This window comes from Aotus nancymaae, unplaced genomic scaffold (genome assembly GCF_030222135.1).
Source record: "Aotus nancymaae isolate 86718 unplaced genomic scaffold, 86718_ANA_hifiasm-v0.15.2.pri h1tg000020l, whole genome shotgun sequence".
Classification (NCBI taxonomy): domain Eukaryota; kingdom Metazoa; phylum Chordata; class Mammalia; order Primates; family Aotidae; genus Aotus; species Aotus nancymaae.
In genome coordinates, this window is record NW_026988432.1 from 9391192 (window position 1) to 9414072 (window position 22881).

At 37.4% G+C, this 22881-nt stretch overlaps 1 protein-coding gene across 3 annotated transcripts in view; it reads left to right on the forward strand.

Moving 5' to 3' along the window:
- The window catches only part of TMX3 (thioredoxin related transmembrane protein 3), a 39404-nt gene extending 34036 nt beyond the window's left edge, over nucleotides 1-5368 (forward strand). For all 3 annotated transcript variants that reach the window (XM_021673546.2, XM_064379036.1, XM_021673547.2), the window contains one exon: nucleotides 1908-5368. In XM_021673546.2, the coding sequence (XP_021529221.2) occupies nucleotides 1908-2168 (261 nt within the window). In that variant the 3' untranslated portion in view covers nucleotides 2169-5368. The remainder of the gene's footprint in view (nucleotides 1-1907) is intronic.
- Nucleotides 5369-22881: the final 17513 nt, after the last annotated feature.

Sequence of the window (22881 nt, forward strand, 5' to 3'; positions counted from 1 at the left end):
GTCACTTCTTTTTATTTTGCAGGAGTCAGAAAGAAAATTTTAGATCTTAAAGTTTAAACATCCCTGTTAATTTTGTACTTTTCCCTAGTTGGTAAATAATTAGGATTATTTACAGATTTTTTTCCTTCTTTCCTTTTTCTACTTTTTTTTCTTTTATTCTTTTATAGAAGACTTTAAATGTGGAATTAAAAGGTGATGGATCAAATCCTTTCTAACAGTGTTTTGTTTCATTTGTTTGTCCCAGTGTTTATTCACAGTTATATGTTAGTAGAATATTAACAATGCTAGATAAATTGACACATCTGCCCCTAATTACATGTCTTTCTTGTTTTTGTAATTATACTTTCCAAATATATTTTCTTGAATTTTCTTCACTGTCACCTCTCACCTGATTATTTCTGCCATTCGAATTTCCTCTTCCTTTCATTCTATCAAACTAATGCCCATTCTCACCAATTGCCTACTAATGATTAGATCTCTTGATGTATTTCCCCTGGATTTCTTTGAAGCAACCCTTCCTTGGCGTTCTTCTTTCCCTTGCTGCTGTGAATATCCCACTCCCTTGCTCCTGCCCCATCTCTCCAGTCAGTGTTTTCAGCATCCTTATCCTCCCTTTCCCCTTTTCAGTTCTTGATCTGAACCTTCTTGCTTGAAACTCTTAAGAAATTGTTTTTACTATCCCAGCTTTAACTGTTAATCACCCTGACAGCAGAGGAATTCCTAAATTTGCTTGAGCCCTAAACTTAGTTCCCGTTGTCCTTCTTGAGCTGTTATGTGGGCCTTTTCATTCATTGTGGCCCAAAGCAGTCATAAAAATATGGCTAAGTAAATTCTGGGAATCTTTGGTTTATTACTTACATAGGATCCATCAGTTTGCTCTGTTTTCCTGTTATCAGGAGCATGGATTGGGCCCTAATTACATTCTATCTAGCTGCTACTCTCACTGTCACCTGGTTTCCATACTTCCTCTCGCCCAGTCTCCAATCTACATTGTATTCCACTACACAATTAATATTACTAAAATAATCGATTTTGATCACTTTCCTTCCCTTTTCCAGGGGTGTACATCAGAATATTCTGTCCATCTAAAGTATTTTCCTCATTGGATTTTTAATATTAGGTTTTACCAGTGCAAATTGCCTGGTGCTTACCTGTCCCATATCCCGCCTCCTTCTTACTCATCCTTAAATTCCTACCTCAAAACACAACTTTATTCTGTGAAACTTTCTTTTACTGTCTCAATCCACAGTGATCTATTTCTTCTCTGAACTTGTCTATGTTCTCAAGAGTTATAGTTGCAATTCATGCTGTATATTATAATTGAAAACCCTATTCATTAAAATTACTTTTACTTTTCTGGGAGCTGTGAAGATAGTGTGTAAATTGAGAGAAATTAATAAGTTAATGAGGCTTTACTGCTAACCAGATAAGTAAAAAATATTAAAAATGTCATGTGAAGAGAATATGTGTGTACCTTCTTTGTGGTAAATAACCCAGCCTTCTTCTTAAGCAGATTCCTGTAGTTCAGGAAACAACTCTAAAGCTGCTGGGTGCACATAGTAAGCATCATAAAGACACCTTTGTAATTAATGTGAGAAAACTCAATTTCTTTAGGAAAGGTTACAGAATATTTGATGCCTTTTTCTGCTGCTAATTGCTGATTCTGCACACACACACACACACACACACACACACACACACACCTATGTATGTGCATATAGAAATTATCTCTTAACAGTGTCTTTAACATGGTAGTTACTGCTGAAATAATTGACTTCGATTTATTGGAACTAAAGACAAGTTGAATAGCAACAAGAGAAAGAAATCTATAGGTTTCTAACTCGTTTCGTGCTTTATATATCAGAATTACATCTGAGGGGAACTGAGTTTTAATTCTCTCTCCACAGTCTATATTCAAGAGCTCACCACTAATGGGCTGCTTTCTCTTTGGCCTGCCACTGGGTGTCATCAGTATCATGTGCTATGGAATTTACACAGCCGACACAGATGGAGGTTATATAGAAGAACGATACGAAGTGTCTAAAAGTGAAAATGAAAACCAAGAACACATAGAAGAGAGCAAAGAACAGCAGGAGCCAAGCAGTGGAGGATCTGTAGTGCCCACAATGCAGGAGCCCAAGGATGTATTAGAAAAGAAGAAAGATTGAGACTTGAATGCTATTAAATATTTGATAGGACTTCAAATTATTAAAGAGTCTATTTATTGAATTTAGACATTTAATCATGATCTTTACAGAAAAGAACACGTTATTTGTATTTTGCTAATATCAACTGCATGGATTAAAGTAGTCCCTTCATAGATGGGGAAATATTTGGAGCAAAGAGATGAACAATTTGTCTAAAACAAACAGAGCACTCCATCAAAATTTACCTACATATGTGATTATAACAGATCAGTTCTGTTTGCATGTTTCTCTGTCTGAATATTTTATGACAAAAAGTCAAGATTCTTGGGCAGAGTATTTAAATGGTCAGTCAGGTAGAAGATACATGTATGATGTAGAAAAATAATACCTCCACCTGCTGCCATCCATATTCCTTATATATTTTGGACAAGATTTCTATGGACAAAATTAAGTCTTTAAAATTTAGGCACTTTAAGGAGAACTAATAACTTTTTCCATGTATCAAATTAAGATTATGAGGTTAAAAATAATGTGGTTTTATATAGCATAGTGGTTTTATTTTGTTAGTTATTTTTAAAGGAGAAGAAATGTTACTTTTTAACTTTATACGCAGTTACATTATCATAAAATTTTCATATGGGCATAGATAATGGGGTAAGAAAAGTCTTCTGATTGACTTTCACAAAATTAACAGGATTTACTGGGAGTACTGTTTCAGCCCATTCCCTGGAATACCCTTAACAGGTATTTTATCAGTTATTGTGGGTTGGGAAGGGTCTCTGTTAATCCACCATGTTTCAGCAGAACAGCCTTCTGTTTTGTTTCATTTCTATTTTATATATTGAGATTTCTTCTAACATTTCCTTTGATAAAAATCTTCTGCTTTTTGAACAGTAATATGTATCACATTTTTATGTTTATAATGTATAAACTTTATGGTAACCTATACTCCAGAATATGTGTGTTTGTACCCACAGGCACTTAAAGTTTATTGGCACATCTATTATATAATGCTGTAGACCTGTCCGTGTCTGCTTCATAATGAGTAACGAGTGACGTCGGCATGTCCAGTGACAAGTCACTTCCAGTGGAAAAAAAAAAAGTCAGTTACCTTCTCCATTCTCTTAGTTCTGTCACACATTTCATCAAGTGACCCTCAACTGTTTATAATAAACTAACACAGGAATTCTATCCAAAGCAATGTCTAAAAATTTTTTAAAAGTAATACTTGGGTATATTTATGGTAGACAAATTATTTTTGAGGCCTTCATTTTAGCTAAGTTTAGAATTTATATTAGGCAACTATGATTTGGGTGGTCACTCATTGAGTAATTATCCACTATAAAGAATTTTATTGAACATTTGTTTAAAAATATGTAATTTATGGTCCCAACACTGAAGTTGCTTAGGCCTTTAGTCACCAAGGGCCGCCTTCTGTCATTTCTAATGCCATACTAATCAAGACTCTATGGACTCTTATAGCTTAAGTACTAAGGAATTGCTAGTAATTGTTTTATTTTATTCCTGTGCTCTTTTAGTATTTAATAATTAAATACCTATTCTTATTGTTTGACACTCCATAATTTTTTTTTTAGTGAAACAAATATGCAGTCCAAAATTCAGGAACTACTAGAGTGAAATGATTAAGTGGAAACTGGAGGTAAATGCTGTTAGTTTAACAAGTAGATTCTTCTCCAAAGAATAATGAGGGATTCTTGGGAAGATAAATTTTAATGTTCCCAATAGTCAAGCTTGTTTTTCAGTAGTGAAAAGCTTAGATGAGTATGGATGCCTCACTTGAAACTCAGCCTAGTAAGGAAATGAAAACTTAGCCGTCAGTGACATGGGGAAATAGTTACAGAAAATGTCATCAAATTTTTTCATATTTATAGTTAGTCATCTGCATATTTTTATCCTACCTGTAAATGAAAGACCTTAATAAGGGGAAGGAAAAAGAAGAAGAAGAGTAAAGCTCAATGTGAATCAGCAAACATCCAGTGATCTTCCTTTATATTCTGTGATATTCTTTATAAATGAATGCCTCAGTTCTCTGCTACTCTTTCACAGCTTTGTACTGTTGCCTTATATTCTATTTGTGCTTTTAAAGTGTGTCTATTGGGAAAACAAAATGTGTAGGTGGTTTGTAAGTGAATAATTTTTATTTCTTTTTGTATTAAAATTTTGCTTTTTTCTCTACTTTGGGAGATGTTTATTTACATTGTCAGACTACTCACAAAACAGATTTTAAAATTTGTTTGCTAGAAAACTTTTCCTTTCAATGTGATATCAGAGATTACTATGAATGTTAGTTTCATCCCTTGAAAAATTGCTTCCATATGAAGACAGATCTCTTAATAACTGAATCTAGTAGAAGAACATAGGTATCATTCGAACCTGTCATGATTATATATGAATAATGGGGTCCTTCAAGAAGTTGGAGCTTTTGCCTTCTCTTTTGATTGCAATGAAGTTCTCTTTATAACTCCTAAAATTCAGAATTCTAGATCTTTGCTTTTGCAGAATTTGGTGCTCAGACAATATTTAAGGATATTGCAGTGAGACAAAGTGCATGTTTTTATCAAGTACCCTGTGGACCACATTGTATCTGGCAATTCATTTTGTTTCATTATTTGCTTCAATATTTTTCTCAGCTACTGTTATCTGAAACTTGTTTAACATGTATTAGACCTAGAATTTTCATTTTCTTTCTCACATAGTTGCTTTCTGGTATATGATTTGGAAATAACATTAAGATGCCAAATATCTGGGGGATTGAAGGAAGGGTCTATATGAGTAGGTAAATTAGCAGTATTGTTTTTGTTTAGTGGATTTTATTAGGGACTTTGTGTTTTGCTTTGGGGCCTTTTTATTTTAGTGTTGCAAAACATAACAAATATTTTCATCATTGCTTCATATGACATGGAGTGAGGACAGGGAAAGAAATCATTCAACTCTATCCTTATGCATTAACTGATCAAATAATCCAGTGTGGGATACTATCAATTGGTGGGATTAGGCTTGCCATTTTATTTTTATAAATATATATTTTTTCTGAATGTGTCTGAGTCCAAGAGTGGGCAAAAAATAATTTTCTACTTTGGACTAATCTATAGAGGTTTTTGAAAGTCTGCATTACTAACTTGTTGAATTCATGATATTCTGCCTATGGCACAAATTGTAAACCTTTGTTTTTCTAAAATAAAGGAATTGAAAACCTGTAATTGTTTGTTATTTTTACTGTGTATCTTGGTTGTTTGCAATATGAATAGTTATCTGTACAGAGACAACAGCTATGACTGTATCTTTAAGAAAGTGTTTCCTTGCATTAAAATTATGTTTTTCATAACTATAGAAACATAGAATTTCAGAGACTTGAGAGAGATCAGATTGCAGTCTCATTCTACTATATTACAAATGAAGAACCTGAGATTCATAGGTTTGATATAGTTTGTATTTGACAAATCTGATAATTTTAAAATACTTTTTCCAAAAACATATCTTCTAGTTTAACTTGAAAAGAATTGTATTTCAATCCCGAAGTCAAGTGCTAAATTATCTTTGACACCACACAACCACATTTAAAACCTCAAGTTTTTTAAAAATTTTGTTTTGTTTTAAATAGCATCAAGTATATTATGAAAAAAAGCTTTATACAAATGTTAATTTTAATAATTTCTTTTTCATATATATATATATATATATTTTTTCCCCCCCCCAAGGGCATATCTTTTCATGAGAGTGACTGGCACAGGAATTACAGCCTGAAACATGGAGCCACAAACCTGTGAATTTGTAGACTGGCTGGTTAGGATGGGCCTCTTCTGATAAGAGTGACCAAGCATGCTCAGCTGTTGATGAATTTCATGGGAATGTGATGGCGGCTTCTAGTCTCTGTAAGTGGCTATACTGCACTGTGTGTGTGTGGAAGCTCCTGTGTCACGCTCCCTGGTTCAGTTCTTACTCTCGTTTACCTGTGTAAAGTTGAGTGAGCCATTTAACCTTTCTGCTCCTGAGTTATCTAATTGGAGGATGATGCCACCTGTTTCATTGGATTATGAAGATAAACGAGTTGCACATGAGGTATATTTAGAACAGTGATTGGCATACAGTAACAGCTCAAATATTAACTATAATGTTTTTTAGATTTAGTTGATTTCTCACTTTAGAATTTATGTCATTATTTACCACAGATAAAAGCCAAGTCATCAGGAATGTGAAATTCTAATATTTTTAAGTTTGCTTGGCTACTTTTTGCATTTAAGTTCTAACATTTTGGATAGAAATGAAAAAAAATTTTTTAACATAAAGATTAATTACAAATATTTAGGTTCAAATGTCTTGGAAAAATCCTCTGGTTTTTATGCTTCTACTGAAAATGAATAAACATAAGCAGTTATAAACTAGCAATATTATTGGTTGATATATGTGGATAGATATAAATATTAGATTTAGAATAATGAATATTGAATACAGATGGGGAAATTACCTCATTTTTCTTGCCAGCATACCTCAATGTAGTCAAGCGCTCAACTTTTCTCTAAGCTTATCTCTGGTAAACTGAAATGATAATCAACTAGTGCCAACTGGCAATTTTTTTTGTGATTTATTCTTTCTGTTTATTTATTTATTTTTAGAAGCAGGGTCTCTGTCACCCAGGCTCGAGTGCAGTGGCTCAATCAGCTCATTGCAGCCTAGAATTCCTGTCTCAAGTGATCCTCCTGCTTCAGCCTCCCAGGTAGCTAGGACTAGAGGCACATGCCACCACATGCAGCTAATTTTAAATTTTTTTTGTGAGAGTGGGTGGGTCTCGAGCTCCTGACTTTGAGCAATCCTCCTGCTTTGCCCAGATTTATTATTTCAACAAATATTTTATAAATGTCTTTTATTGTCTACAGCAGCAAAAAAAAAAAAAAAAAAAAAAAAAGACACAGCTTCAGTCTTCATAACGTTTTTAGCTACTCTAATTGTTCAGTTTTTACTTAAAGTCCTCAATTGGAAATTTTCCATTTTTCTGTTTTTCTTAGTTTCTCTTCTTATACAATCTAATGTTCAACATAAAAGCCTTGATACTTGATTTCTGGGACTCAGTGATAGGGACAAAACAGAACTTATCAGCTTGCTTCAAATATATGAAGGGGTCGGATTTACTCAGCATGTCTGTAACTGTGGCAGTACTATGGGTAGAGATAACAGGGAAATTGAATTCAGTTCAAGGTAAGGAAGCAACAAAAAGAATATCCAGAGATAAAATGGGCTGTTGGAGGCTCAGAGTTCTCACAGTGAAAATGTTTTCAAGCCAGAAAACTCTTTGCTATTGGTTTCTTTAAGACTGAGATTCCGTAGTCCACCATCCATGCCCATGTGTGTGATAGTCTCCTCTTTTAATGTCAAAAACGTTTTTAGCCAACTCTAATATATCAAGTTGTAGTTGGGTGGATGAAAAAGTCCAGTGAAGCTGAATTTATAGTAGAAACGGAGACTAGTTCTCCACCCATCTAAACTTTTCACATGAATCTTTGTATCATTGTCTTCATTCATAAGTGACCATGGTCATTTACTAATTTATATAAAGTTGTCTTCTAGCAAAGTTGATATGTCAGTTTCTAAATCTGTTTGATGCAACCACTGGAAATTCTATTTCAAATCATAAAAATGCAGTCAAAAACACAGTAAACGTTTAATAGTTAAAATATGAGGCGGTACACACTGTGTAATTAATAAATTTGTGTTAAATTATTTTATCTTTTTTTTTTTGAAACAGATTCTCACCCTGTTGCCCAGGCTGGAGTGCAGTGTCACTATCTCAGCTCACTGCATCTTCCGCCTCCCGGGTTCAAGCAATTTTCCTGCTTCAGCCTCCCAAGTAGCTGGGATTACAGGTGCGTGCCACCACTTTTTGTATTTTTATTAGAGACGGGGTTTCACTATGTTAGCCAGGATGGTCTCCATCTCTTGACCTTGTGATCTGCCTGCCTGGCCTCCCAAAGTGCTGGGAATCTAGGTGTCAGCCACCACACCTGGCTTATCTCTATTATTAAACCAATTGTCAGGGAATTTTTTTTTTCCTTGAGACAGTCTCACACTGTTGCCCAGGCTGGAGTGCAGTGGTTCAATCTCAGCTCACTGCAGCCTGTGCCTCCCAGGTTCATGTGATTCTCTTGCCTCAGCCTCCCCAGTAGCTGGGATTACAGACACCCACCACCACACCTGGCTAATTTTTTGTGTTTTTAGTAGAGACGGGGTTTTACTATGTTGGCCAGATTGGTCTCGAACTCCTGACCTCGTGATCTGCCCGCCTCGGCCTCCCAAAGTGCTGGGATTACAGGCGTGAGCCACCACACCTAGCTGATTGTCAGGGGATTTTTAGAAGCATTTTGAATTAGTATTATTGAGGTTTTAAGATTACATGACTTTTCTGAACAATACATTATTTTTCTAAATGAAATAATAAAGTAACAAAATCTGAAAGATTCTTGTAAGGACTTAAGTAAAAAGTGATTTTTTTCTTTTCCCAGGGGAAAATTTTACAAACAGTAAATGAATTCACAAAATTCACCTTATATTTGGACATAGGTTAATTCACATTTTTCATTAAAGACTAATTTAGTAGCTTAGTTTCCAAGATTATCATATAAACGTCTTTCACCTAAATTATCAATGTCTGATATAATTAAAACTTTGAAAGGATAGAAATACTGTTAGCTTAAATGCCATACCCAGTATGTTTAATTTGTGTTAAAGAATAATTAATATCTGTATAGTATTTTGTGCATAGGAATACTTCAATGCCAATGCTTTGGTGATGTAATTGGGCCTCTATCATAGTAGGGATCCATCCACAGTTATTTATGAAATTATGAGATATTTCTCAGATGCATTATGGAGGAAAAATTTTTGAGACTTGATTTTTAAGATTTATAATAGGAAACATATTCAAAAGAGCCTTTGGAGATACATCTGATTGAGATCTGACTAGAATTACTCAAGAATTATTTAATTCTGAACAAATTGCTTAACCTCTCTTATTCGTTATGTTGTTGGCTGTGTCAAAAATGGGATATGGGCTGTGCCTTATGCCCCATTTTCTTCCCAGCAGCCAGTTGGGAATCTTAAAACTGTTAAGCTGTTGATGACATGATCATTTATGTGCATACAAAGGTTGGAAGTTTTATGGGATTTGGTAGAAAAACTAAGGATAATAGGGTGTTTTGGCCACTTCCTGTGATCTTGAGGAAGGCCCTTACAAAAAAAAGAAGGCACAGGTAAACAAGGAGGGGACAGGCACTTTACTAAGAGAGAGGCTTCGGCCTGGAAACAATAGTACAGCCTGACTGAGAGGTAACAGTTTTCCATTTTTGCTTGCAAACAACAAACTCCCTGTTCCAATCTTAATTTAATTTAGTTTAAGGAAGCAAGGTGAGTCAAGGACATAAGTTTGGTGCCCTATAGAAGCTAGAAAATTGAAGACAGCCTCATATACACCTCTAATCTCCTTCCTCTGACACCTGCTACACACTCTTTCTTACAAGCTCCCTGCACCAACATGCAGACTGTGTGGGCAGAGCACAGATTACTTGCCCAATCTTCCTGATCTATTATTTCATTTCATGTGCAAAGGTTAGATTAAAGTGATGGGTAAGGTGAGAGCCAAGGGTTGAGAAATATAACCTATTATAAAGACAGCATACAGATTTAAAAGACAGAACTCCATATAATCCATGGCTTTCATAATTACTCCATGGATTATCTAGGAATCTCACAAGCAGGTAGCCAAACTAAATTTAGTGGGAGTTGTATTACCAAAGAATTTCCTAAAATCCAGCATAAAAGATCTACTAAGTGCTGAACGCTGACAGTGATTCTCAGTAACTCAACATCTTATCCAGAACCCTTCCATCACTCATCTGTAATCAGGAATAATAGGCAAATAAGAGTCTCCTAACCACGTAGCTTATGCTGCTGCCAAGGGAGGAGCTACCTATCCCAGTCTGGCAAGATAGGATATTTCTGGGAGGTAGTAACCACCATATTTTGTTTTCTTATCTAAACTTTTGTGGGAGAAAGGATTTCAATAAATAATGCTGATTCAATTGGATAGCTCTACAGGGGAAAAAAAGTAAACATTGACCTCTAGCTAACACCATTTACAAAAATTAACTCAAGATGGATAATAAACCTAAAAATGTAAAATAAAACAATAACTTTTCTTGTAGATAACCTAGGAGAGCATCTTCATGACCTTTAATAAAGAACAGGTGCTTAAAGAGAACACAAATAGCACGAACAACCATGGCAGGATGGAAATTTTGGATTTCATTAAAATTAAGAATTTCTGTTTATCAAAAGACACCACTGAGAGAGTGAAAAGGGAGACACACCCAGGGAGGAGATATTCACAATGCCTAACAGCTACCAAACAACTTGTATATCTAAAGGACACCTTCAAATTAATAAAGAAAAGACAACCCAGTTAAAAAAATAAGCAAATGACATGAATAGGAATTTTACAAAAGAAAATATCTGAATGGTCAGTAAGCCTCTTAACAGATGCTCAGGATCATTCCTCATCCAGTTGCTTGGTTTTAAAAAGCTATACACATACATCTCACAAATGTGTATCTCCAGGCTGAATTCCAAACTTGTATGTCCAGCGTAGTATCTCCACCTGTGTGTTTAATAGGTAATTCAGAAGACACGTCCAAAACACTTTTACTTTCTCCACTAAATGCCTGCTTGTACTCAGTTGTTCCCATCTCAGTAAATGGAAACTTCATTATTTTAATTAATCAGACCAGAAACCCAGGATCTGCCTGTAACTTATTTTCTTCCACACCATATATCTAGTCTGTAAGAAATGTCTGTCAGTTATATCTTTAAAATATATTCAGAAACCAAAGTTTGCATGACTTTCAAGACTAGCATCCAGGTTGAAGCCACCATTACCCTTTACCCTGGTAAAGACTTTCATCATAGCCTGACTGCAATCTACTGTTGAAAGAGGAGCTGAAGTCATCAATGTTGCACAGGCTGGAGTGTAATGGTATGATCTTGGTTCACTGCAACCTCTACCTCCCAGGTTCAAGCAATTCTCCTGCCTCAGCCTCCCAAGTAGCTGGGATTACAGGCATGCACCACCATGCCTGGATAATTTTTTATTTTTAGTAGCGATGGGGTTTCTCCATGTTGGTCAGGCTGGTCTCGAACTCCCGACCTCAGGTGACCCACCCGCCTTCGCCTCCCAAAGTGCCAGGATTACAGGCATGAGCCACCGTGCCCACCATTGAAGTCATCTTTTTACAATTTGATATGGCTTGTCTCTGTATCCCCACCCAAATCTCATGTTGCATGGTAATCCCTAGTGTTAGAGGTGAAGCCTGGTGGGAGGTGATTGGATCATGGGGGCAGATGTCCCCCTTGCTGTTCTCTTGATAGTGAGTGAATTCTCATGAGATCTGGTTGTTCAAAAGTGTGTAGCACTTTGCCCTTTGCTGTCTCTCTGGCCGCCAAAGGAAGAAGGTGCTTCCTTCTCCTTCATCTTACACCATGATTCTAAGTTTCCTGAGACTTCCCCAGACATGCCTGCTCTTCAGCCTATGGAACTGTGAGTCAATTAAACCTCGTCTTTCCACAAATTACCCAGTCTCAGGTAGTTCTTTATAGTGATGTGAGAATGGAATAATACACAATGTAAGACAAGTTACATCATTTTTCTGCTCAAAACATTCCTTAGCGTAATAGTCAACATCCTTACCATAGCCAGTGTTACTGGTTTGTGTCCCCCAAAAATTCATACACTGAAGTCCTAACCCCAGGTACCTCAGATTGTGACCTTATTTGGAAATAGGGTTGTTGCAGATGTAATTAGTTAAGGTGAGGTTTCACTGGAGTAGGGTGGGCCCTAATATCAGATAGTTGTAGATGTGCAGCATTATATCTGGGTTCTCCATTCTGTTCCATTGGCCTGTGTGCCTGTGTTTGTACCAGAACCATGCTGTTTTGGTCCCTGCAGCCTTGGAGTACAGTTTGAAGTTGGGTAATGTACTCAGAATGTACCTCCAGCTTTGCTCTTTCTGCTTAGGATTGCCTTGGCTATTCAGGTTCTTTTTCGTTTGGTTCTTATATAAAGAGGAAATTTGGAGACAGACAGGCACCCATTGAGAACACCACATGAAGATGAAGGCAGAGATGGGGTGATGGTGCTTTTTGCAAGCCAGGGAATGCCAAAGATGGCCAGAAAATCACAAGAAGCTAGGGCAGAGGCCAGGAACAAATTCTTCCTCACACCCCTGGGAAAGAACCGACCCTGTGGAGACCTTGCACTTCTAGCCTCCAGAACTGTGAAACAGTGTTTCTGTTGCTTAAACCACTCAGTTTGTGGCACTTTGTTATGGCAGCCCCAATGTAGCTTCTAACGATTTCTAACAGTCTCCCTGCCTCCCACCGTTATCACATTTAACTCCAGTGTACCTGTCCCCTTTCTCATTTACTTCCAGCTTCCTGACCTCTGCTGTTCCTAGAACATACTCAGATGCTCCTTTGCACTTGCTGGTCCCCTGATGAGAATAACATTCTTCTTGATACCCACGGGACTTCCTCCATTACTTTAGTCACCTTATCATCAATGCCTTTATGACCCACACTCTATAAATTAGACCTCTTGACCTCTAGTTCTTTCTCCCTTTACACTGTGTTTTTTTCTAGGTTTGGGGATACATGTGAAGGCTTATTACATTAATACATTACAGGAGTTCATTGTATGAATTATTACATAACCAAGATATTAAGCTCAGTACCCAATAGTTATCCTTTCCTCCTCTCCATCCTCTGAACCTCCCCCATCAGGTAGATCCCAGTATTTGTTGTTTTCTTCCTTGTGTTCATAAGCTCTTATCATTTAGCTCTCACTTACAAGTGAGAACATGTGGTATGTGGTTTTCTGTTCCTGTGTTAATTTGCTAAGGATGTTCGCCTCCAGCTCCATCCATGTTCCTGCAAAAGACACGATATTGTTCTTTTTTATGGCTGAATAGTATTCTATGGTATATATGTACCACATTTTCTTGATCCAGTCTGTCATTGATGGGCATTTAGGTTGATTCCATGAGTTGGCTATTGTGAACAGTGCTGCAGTGAACATTCACATACATGTGTCTTTGTGGGAGAATGCTTTATATTCCACTGGATATATATCCAGTAATGGGATTGTTGAGTCAAATGGTAGTTCTGCTTTTAGCTCTTTGAGTAATTGCCATACCATTTTCAACAATGGTTGAACTAATTTACACTCCAATCAACAGTGTGTAGGTGTTCCCCTTTCTCTGCAACCTCACCAGTATCTGGGTTTTTGTTTTTTTGTGTGTAACTTTTTAATAACTGGTGTGAGATGGGATCTCATTGTGATTTTGACTTGCATTTCTCTAATGATGAGTGATAATGAGCTTTTTTTCATATGCTTGTTGGCTGCAGGTATGTCTTCTTTGGCAAAGTGTCTGTTTATGTCTTTGCCCACTTTTTAATGGGATTGCTTTTCTCTTGTAAATTTGTTTAAGTTCCTTATAGATTCTGGTTATTAGGCCTTTGTCAGATGCATAGTTTCTCCCATTCTGTAGGTTGTCTCTTTACTCTGTTGATAGTTTCTTTCACTGTGCAGAAGCTGTTAAGTTCAATTAGATCCTATTTGTCAATTTTTGCTTTTGTTGCAATTTCTTTTGGTGTCTTTGTCCATGAAATATTTGCCCATTCCTAGGTGCAGGATGGTATTGCCTAGGTTGTCTTCCTGGGTTTTTATAGTTTTGGGCTTTGCATTTAAGTCTTTAATCCATCATGAGTTGATTTTCATATATGGTATAAGGAAGGTGTCCAGCTTCAATCTTCTGCATATGGTTAGCTAGTTATTCCAGCACCATTTATTGAATAGGGAGTTATTTCCCCATTGCTTGTTTTTGTCAGTTTTGTCAAAGATCAAATAGTTGTAGATGTGCAGCCTTATTTCTGGGTTCTCTATTCTGTTCCATTGTCTGTGTGCCTGTTATTGTATCAGTACCATGCTGTTTTGGTCACTGTAACCTTGTAATATAGTTTGAAGTTGGGTAACATGATTCCTCCAGCTTTGTTCTTTCTGCTTAGGATTGCCTTGGCTATTTGGGTTCTTTTTGGTTCCATGTAAATTTAAAAATACTTATTGACTGCTCATTTACCACCTGCTTCTGTCCTAACATGCACTTTAACTGTAAGCTCCAAATAGTCAGAGGCTTTATACGTTTTATTTCAAGGCTATATTCCCAGTTTTAAAATATGCTTGGCGCATAGTATGCATTCAATAAATATTTGCCAAATGAATAAATGACAGTTGAATCTGTTGTTTTTACATCACAATGTTTTTATCACCGGTAGAGTTGAAGTTTTCTGATTAAAAAAAAAAAATCAAAAGCATACATTTCATTTTAATTGAAGATTTTAAATGTATGGTCTAAAGGCATGTAAGTGCTTACTTATTCCACAGTAAGAAAGAAAAGTAATTAACATAAAAGAATCATTAGCTTTGAAGATATTTTAAGTTTTAATATGGAAGCCTTCTTACATTAGTTAGCTTGGGATCTAAAATCTTAAAATTTCTATAGTTTTTGAAAATAAGAATAGATTTGATGTCAAATACTGTGCAAACCTTTATGTAACCAAATAATTTCCATCCCTCAACTACTATGAAAGAAGAATTATCTCTTTTGTAAATGCCAGTTTAAAATTGTTTGCCTTTGTGTTGATAATTACTATATTTTAAATCAGGGATTTTAACCAGTGGTATCTATCAGAATTACATGAGCATCACCTCAGGTGTTTACAAAAACATACATAAACCTTAGCAAATCTGTTTGGTTGGTCTTGGATGAACTCCTGCTTGAAGCCAGAACAGAGAGAAAAAAATCTGCAGTGGGCTTTGGTGTGTATTCCAAATTGTGAACTGATGGTTTAAATGATTATTAAGGGGGTAAATGCGCCAGTGCCTTTGAACGAAGTTGGAGTTTTTGAGATTTCCTTCTGAGCATTCAGAGGTTGAATCCAGTATAAGAGTATGACGAGCTTCATAGCCTCCCACGACAGGCAGCCTTGGTGGACAGTGAGGAAGCCTGCTAGCACCACAGAGGAAGCTTCAGGAGAGGAATTTTTATTGTAAACAAGAAAGCAGGTTATGTTCAGCTGGGATTCTTGCTCTTTTTTTATTCTACACTCCTTCCTCTAGAGATGAGCAAGGGCTTAAACTGACTCAAATCAGCCTTTGCTGCTAGGGATGTCTGGAGTTGAGGGAGCCCTAGGGAGCTGCAGTTCGTCAAAGTTTGTCGCTACATCTTCATGAGTAATTTGTATAGAAAACAAAATGTAAAATATAAAAATATATTCACAGTTTGCTTCTTTCTTCTACAATATCTAATGTAAAACAAGTTTTTATATGACCAGTAACTGGTCCCATATATAAAATATCTACCAAGGCCTCCACTTCATAATGGAAGGAAAAAAATATCCCACAAGCACATGAGAGGGCATTTCTACTCAGCTATCTTTTCATAACCAAGTGCAATTCATTTCTAGGTAATTGGACGTTTGTGATCAAAGCAGTTTCTTCCCTAGGAAAGTTGATTGGATAACTTCAGATGGAGAAGAAAAATAAGGAAACAAGCCAAGAGCTAAAATTCTCAGTCCCTAATGGGGTGATGCCTGTTGGAAAGGGAAGAGGAAAGGTATCATAGCTTCAACCCCATTGTTCTGCTTTTGGTCATTGTATATGTTGTAGTTAAAACAATTTTAGATACTTCTTATTGTGCATATTTCTAGATAGAAATAGACAAAGCAATTTTGCCTATATGTTTATGATACCTATGTACCCTTTACCTAAAGTCACCAATTGTAACTTTTATATAGGTTTAAAAAGTTTTAAAATAAATGCTTTCATTTTAAAAGATAAATACAGTAAGCAATATAATTTTTTAATTGAGTAATCTTGAATCTGCACCCAGAGATTTTTAAAAATTATCAAATGTGATAGAAATACACATTGCGCCTTTGGATGGAATGCACTATTGGCAGCATTGTACACGGGTCTGTAAAAGTACTGTCTCAAATGACTTAGATGCAAAATGCCTTTATGTGAGATGAAAACTTTGATATCAAAGATGGATAAGAAAGGTTTGAACAAAATTGGCTAATGGAAACTTAAAAAAGTATTTTGCTAATAATAAATGAATAAATTATGTTGAAAAGCCATGAGCCTAGACTGAAAGGTGTATCCCTTTTATTCAACTTGGTAAACAATTATGTAAGCAGACAACTTACAATTTTTTTCAGGAGAATATTTCTTAATACGTAATATCTGACTACTATTGCTTAGAATATATTAGAGTATCACTAATTCTAACAAAATTAATCCAGATCAACAGGTCATTGAAGCATACACTGACTTTTCTTGAGATGTTAATTTCATCCTCCATCTTAGCCACACAAGACATTGGTTAAACTTAGGTTTGATGCTTAATGTACAAAATTGCACTATGAATAAATGAAATCAGTTTATTTATCTATCTGTTGCAAATCTAATGACATTTTTTCTTTGTAGAGACAGGGTTTTGCTATGTTGCCTAGGCTAGTCGCAAACTCTTGGCCTCAAGCAAACCTGTCCTTGGCCTCCCAATGTGCTGAGATTATAGGCTTAAGCCACCACCCTCAGTCTGATGACATTTTTAAGAGTTTAAATTGTGTTGTCTTGGCTCAATGCTCAATAAGAGTTTGAATGAAAGAATCATTGAATAAATCAATGAATGGATAAGATAGAATTTTCAAAAAAATAAACAAAATAATGTTATAAATACCCAAATAACACTGCCCCTAAAAACCATTCAAACAGAGGCTGCTGTGTTCGTTGGCAGTTGCTTGCGAATGACTATACACGGATACAAATTAAAAAATCAAATTTTTTTCATGTTAATTATGACAAGGTAAACATTTCCACTACGTTTCCATGAAAATTAAAAAAGAAACTAGGAAAAAATTCGTATGTGCAGAGACAGCTATATTAATAAGTATAATATATTTTTGAAGCAGAAACACTAGGAGATATGTACCTGCTCAATCTCCCCCCGACCCTGGCCCCAACACACTTTTACTATGGGACTTTGAATTTACACAGTGGGTGGGAGCTGGTTGAACATCTCTGTAAGTCTACAGTCTTTGCATTTGCTGCTTGAGCTTGAAGTCTACAGGCCTGGCTCTCAGGGAGGATGGATATTGTTAGGTGGCTGAAAGAACAAGAAGTTGGAGCCCAAGTGGATGGACTGAAACCCATTTCAGTTCTTGTTGCCGGTGATTGTGGTGCTGTGAGAGCCCTTCCAAAGCCTTCCTGATGGTGCTAAATACAAACACCTGATCGAGGAGTCAGAGAAGCAGCAGGAGGAGCTAGACGAAGGTGGAGTATCTTCAGTCCCAGCCATGCCTCCCATCGAGAAGGTGTCAGAGGTCAGTCATGTGTGTGAGCTGCAAATGTCTGCATCTTGACTTCTGCCCAGATCCCTCTGTGGTTCATCTTCAGAGGGATAATGCTGAACAGGAATTTGAAGTATTTCCCATAGCCAAGCTGACACATTAGAAAGCCGCAAGAGGCCACCTGCAGTCACCAGCAGCCATACACATAGTGTTATAGTCCTGAACCACATTTAATCACCAAATAAACATGGTATCTAAGACAAGCTTCTGTTTAGCATGATACTATGTTAAGTACTACTAATGCAGCTTATGGTAGATAAGGGAATAAGGTTAAAAAAAACAAAAATATGCTATGCATAACGTGTGTATGTGCATATATAATATATATTCATTTCAAAACTAAAGAAGAAATTCTCATGACTATTACATTCCTTATTTCTACCACTGGTCATATGATCGTAACCGTATTTATCCCACCTCCTTCCACTTCCTACCCCGTATTCTTTTTGCCCTTAGCAATTCCCAGCTGATCACTGTTCCTTGCCTAATGAGGTGATGCAAATTTTCTTTTCTGAGAGGCTGTTTTGAATCAGGTTGTTATAATTTCCCATTGACCTTAATCACGGAAAATCTGAGAGCTAAGAGGCAACTGATAGGACATAGTGCATTCTAGACAACCTCTCCTCATCCTTGTTATATAGAAGCCACTCGATTTCTCTTTGGTGATCTGGATAAAATGTCCCAGCCAGTGCAGCAACCCTTTCTTTGCTTGTTGATTTAGTGGCATAAGGAACCCCTAGTGACCAGGTGGTGCTTGGTGGAAGGGTTTCTCCCTTTAGAGTAAGATGTTTAGACCAGCAGAGCCTAAGGGAGCAGGGACTGGAAGGAAGAATTTTGTTTGTGGATTACTAGGAAAAATAATGAAAGGAGGTTCTTTCATTTCACCCCTTGATTCTCAGACCCATGAATCCTTACTATGAAAGAAATAGTACTTTATATTAGATCCCGATGGACATTTTATCCAAGCCCTGCAGACAGTTACCATCTGGGTAGATAGGGCCTAGCCTAGGCTGAGACTGTATTGGAGTCCTTTAATTGATTTGATTCTACTCTTCAATCAAGCTAGCTGCTTCAGGAGGATGGGGAAGACGAAAGGTGAGACCAATGAGTTGCATATTGTACTTCATTTGAAGTGAAATGAATTCCATGGGCAGAAATGACCACATTTTTTCTTCCCAAGACAACTCATCATAGAGACCTCTTCATGAAGCCATACTGAGAGGGAGAAGGTAACATATCAGAAGTACAGGTCAGAGGCATCTAGGGTACTTTCTAATACAATTTACTTGTTCCCTGAAGACCTAATCAAGCCCAATTCCATACATTCCATACATATCACTTCCATTTAACAATGGAGTGCTGCCATACATGTCCAAATTTATGGCTCACTGGATCAGCCAGCACCTCGTTATGACGGAAACTCAGCTCACATGCCAAGTTGGTGGCCCAAGTTCACGCATTCAGCTGCTAAGACCAAAAGCTATTTCTCCAAAGGTAAATAGACATCTACAGAAGACAATATGGCTTTGCTCCAGAATGCTGAGTGTTTGCACTATAATTCTCTTATCAACTTGCCCAAAGCACCAAACAGTATCTCAACCTGCCACCTAGATAAACACATCACATTTGCTGGATCAGATGGTCCATGCAGAGCCTGCACCTACTGTAGAGACTTCCCTTGCCCTAGACCCCACTCAAAACTGGCAAATGTTTAGGTCACTTGGTAAATGGGTTGAAGTCATGTGCCCAAATGAAGTACATGTTGTCTCCAGCATCTGAGGAAATTTATTAGATATTGATACATTTTTCTTAGTGATTGGGAACAGATTCCACAACTTGACCCATACCTTAGAAGTATCTTGATATGTCCCAGACCACTGGACCATTAGTGACTTCACCAAGATGAAAGGCCTCTAAATTTCTGGAAGACTTCATTTTCCATCCTCTGACATGCAGTGTCTCACCAACGTGTCTAGGGTAGTTGCAACCTCCTGCTCTGCAGGTTTAGTCTGTGTTATGGGCTGAATTATGGTCCCCTCCCCACCATTAAATTCCTTATGTTGGAGTCCTAATTCCCAGTACTTCAGAACATGACTATATTTGGAGATAGAACCTTAAAAGAGGTAATTAAATTAAAATGAAGTCATCAGGATGAGTCCTAGTCCAATGTGACTAGTGTCCTGATGAAAGAAGAAATTTGTTCCAGAGTGAATACCATTTTGAAGACACAGGGAGAAGGTAGTATCTACAAGCCAAGAAGAAGAAACCAACCCTGCCAGCACCTTGATCTTGGACGTCTAACCTCCAGAATTGTGAGAAAATAAAATGTCTGTTGTTTAAGCCACTCTCTGTGGCACCCCTAGCAAACTGATATGGTCAGCATAATATTATCAATGCAATACACCAGTGTGACACCTAGAGAAGGAAAGAAAAAACCATAAAAGTTCCCTTGGGCTAGATTCTGGTATTGGACTGAAGAATTGATAAGTCCCTGAAGGACAATGAAAGACAGTATGGAACTGAAGAACTGATAAATCCCTGAAGGACAGTGAAGTTCCCTTGTGATCGATTCTGGTATGGGACTGAAGAATTGATAAATCTCTGAAGGATATATTGCCGACTTTTTCAGCTTAAATAGTTGCTTATGATCTTCACTAAGAAGCATAAAACAGAAGTCTTAAGTTTTTAATATTCATATTTATTTTATACTGAATGCATCCATAAGGTCTCTGGAGTAGAGTGAATTAATCTTTATTTACTTTACAGTAAACAATTTAATGGATGCCCTGTGCACAAATTCCTATCCCTGGGGCAGTGTGATGGAAGCCTGAGCCATCCTGTGCATAAGGTATTTGTATTTCAGGTGAAACCCTTGCAAAGAGTGCAGATATTTCTGTGCTTGCTGTCCAGCTTCCTTCCTCAAAGAAGGGAGAGGACTTTTGCTTCTTCAAGAGGACCTTGAGTTCTATCTCCAACCCTTTAGAATATAAATCATCTCACCAAGGATAAGATAACACTGCTGTCTCCAGCTCTGCAACCCCATGTCTCCCAGCTCAGGTCTCTGCATCCTTCTGAAATGAAGACAGATACCTCCAGGAGGCAAAGTTCGCTGGAGTTTTATGTAAGCAGTCAAAAGTTATTTTCTGAGGCTTGCAATTAGTCATGGTCCCATTTCAGCAAAATTTATTCAGAAAGTTTTCACGGTGCGGAAACAAAAATATTTTCTCTAAAGCACCACAAGGGGTCAGCAAACTTGTTTCTATAAAGCGACAATAAATAATTTAGTCTTTGGGCCCCACATATGGATTCTGTCACATAGTCTTATGTTTGTTTGTTTTAACTCTTTAAAAAGGTAGAAACCTTTCTTAGCTCAAGACCTCTTCAAAAACTGGCTACAGGCTGGATTCGGCTTGCAAGTTTGCCTGATATAGAGATAAAAAGTTTTCGCCAGGTCCATTGTCACATACCAGAAACAAGGGGATGTGTGAATTTCTTCTAGCAAAGCCACATCTGGAACAACAGCTGCAATTGGAGTCCCCACCTGATTAAATTTTCAATAATCGGCTTTCATTCTCCAATATCCATCTGCCACCTATACAGGCAAAATAGACGAGTAGAATGGAAGCACCACCCTTGCATCTTTGGAGTCCTTGATGGTGGCCACAGTCTCTGCACTCCCCAAGAACATGTACTTTGGTTTACTATTGTCAAAGGCAGAGGCTGTTCCAGTGACTTCCATTTTGCTCTCTTTTCACTCCACGGTCAGGTACGCACGGGAATTCTGCAAGTTCCTTGCAGGTGCTCTATCCATTTTGGTGCTAAGAAGATAATCAGAAGGTGGCCCACTGTGAGATGGACTCTAGCCAAGACTCCATCAGTTATCTGACAGCCACAATTTCTACTCTAACTGCTGACCACAGGAAGTTTAGGACCATGAAATAAATCCTATAATTCCTCAAGTTCTGATCATTTTTCCTTACCCAAAGCTGTCATTATGGTAAATAGTGTGGGTCCCCGGGTGGGACCACAAACAGGATGATTTGCAGGTGTAAATTATTTTTGTTTTGCTGTGCAGATGTGTCTTTTTTTCATTGGAATGACTTCAGGGCTTTCTTCACCCTGTCTCCAGGGTAAGAATTTGGGCACAGGGCAGCCATTTAAGGGGTTTTGAGTGTATGAAATGGGAATTGATTGAGGGACATGAGTGTCATTTTGCTCATTCCATTCAGACTTCAATTCAACAGACTACGGCTTTTCCCCTTAATCAGGTCAAGTAAAATTTCACCAGGCTGCCCTTCAGTTTCAGTTCTAGTATGAGTAGTAGGCATTAAACAATTGGCCCTTCCAGTAACTCACCTTGTCTTCAGTGACTAAGTGCCCTCGCTTGGCTCTGTTGGAGCTCAGGAAATACTAAGGATACCCTTAAATATGCCTCTTTGGACTTCAAAATGAGAGCTCCTGGGAATAGCAAATGCAGGGAAGGGCTTTCTCTGAAGTGTTTCTACCTATTAAAGACCAGATCCTCTAGAAGATAGTCAATTGTTGTGAATTCCTTCCCCAGATGTCTTATCAACAGGGAGAGACTGAGGCATATCACAGAAAGAAGACTACAGTTGACACCACACCCAGAGCCCGGATGACTTTGTCCCAGATGGTTGTGTGTTTTTCAGGCCCATCCATCTGCCCTAAAAGTTATTTTTCCCCCTCTAACTTGTCTTCATCCTCAACTCCTTCTCCCTATGAAGAAGGGCAGATAGCCTTCCAAATTCCATTGTGTTATTGAGTCCTCACCTTCCTGTGATGCCCCTGTGCACATAAAAATGTGTTTGCTTTTTCTCCTGCCTATTGGTCTATTGTTGGTTTATCTCTCAGACTCAAACATTGAAACTCCAGAGGGGAAAGAAAGGATTCTCTTGCTCCAACAGCTCCCAACAGCTCCCACCATCCTGGAATCCCATTACTTCTATTGGGTAGAGAGCCCACTTCAATGTAATGGTTTCCTTGTGATTTCTGACTTACAGAGGAGAGAACTCTTCAGAAATTCTGGAGCTTCTCTCTTGAGTTGATTTCTCACAGCTGAGATGAAAGTTATGTCTTCTAGGTCTTTCCAGAGTAGGTCTTACATAATAAATTTACATTAACATTCCAATGTTCCTAAACCTTTATTTAGACAGCTTTATTGAAAGACATATTTATTCATATACCA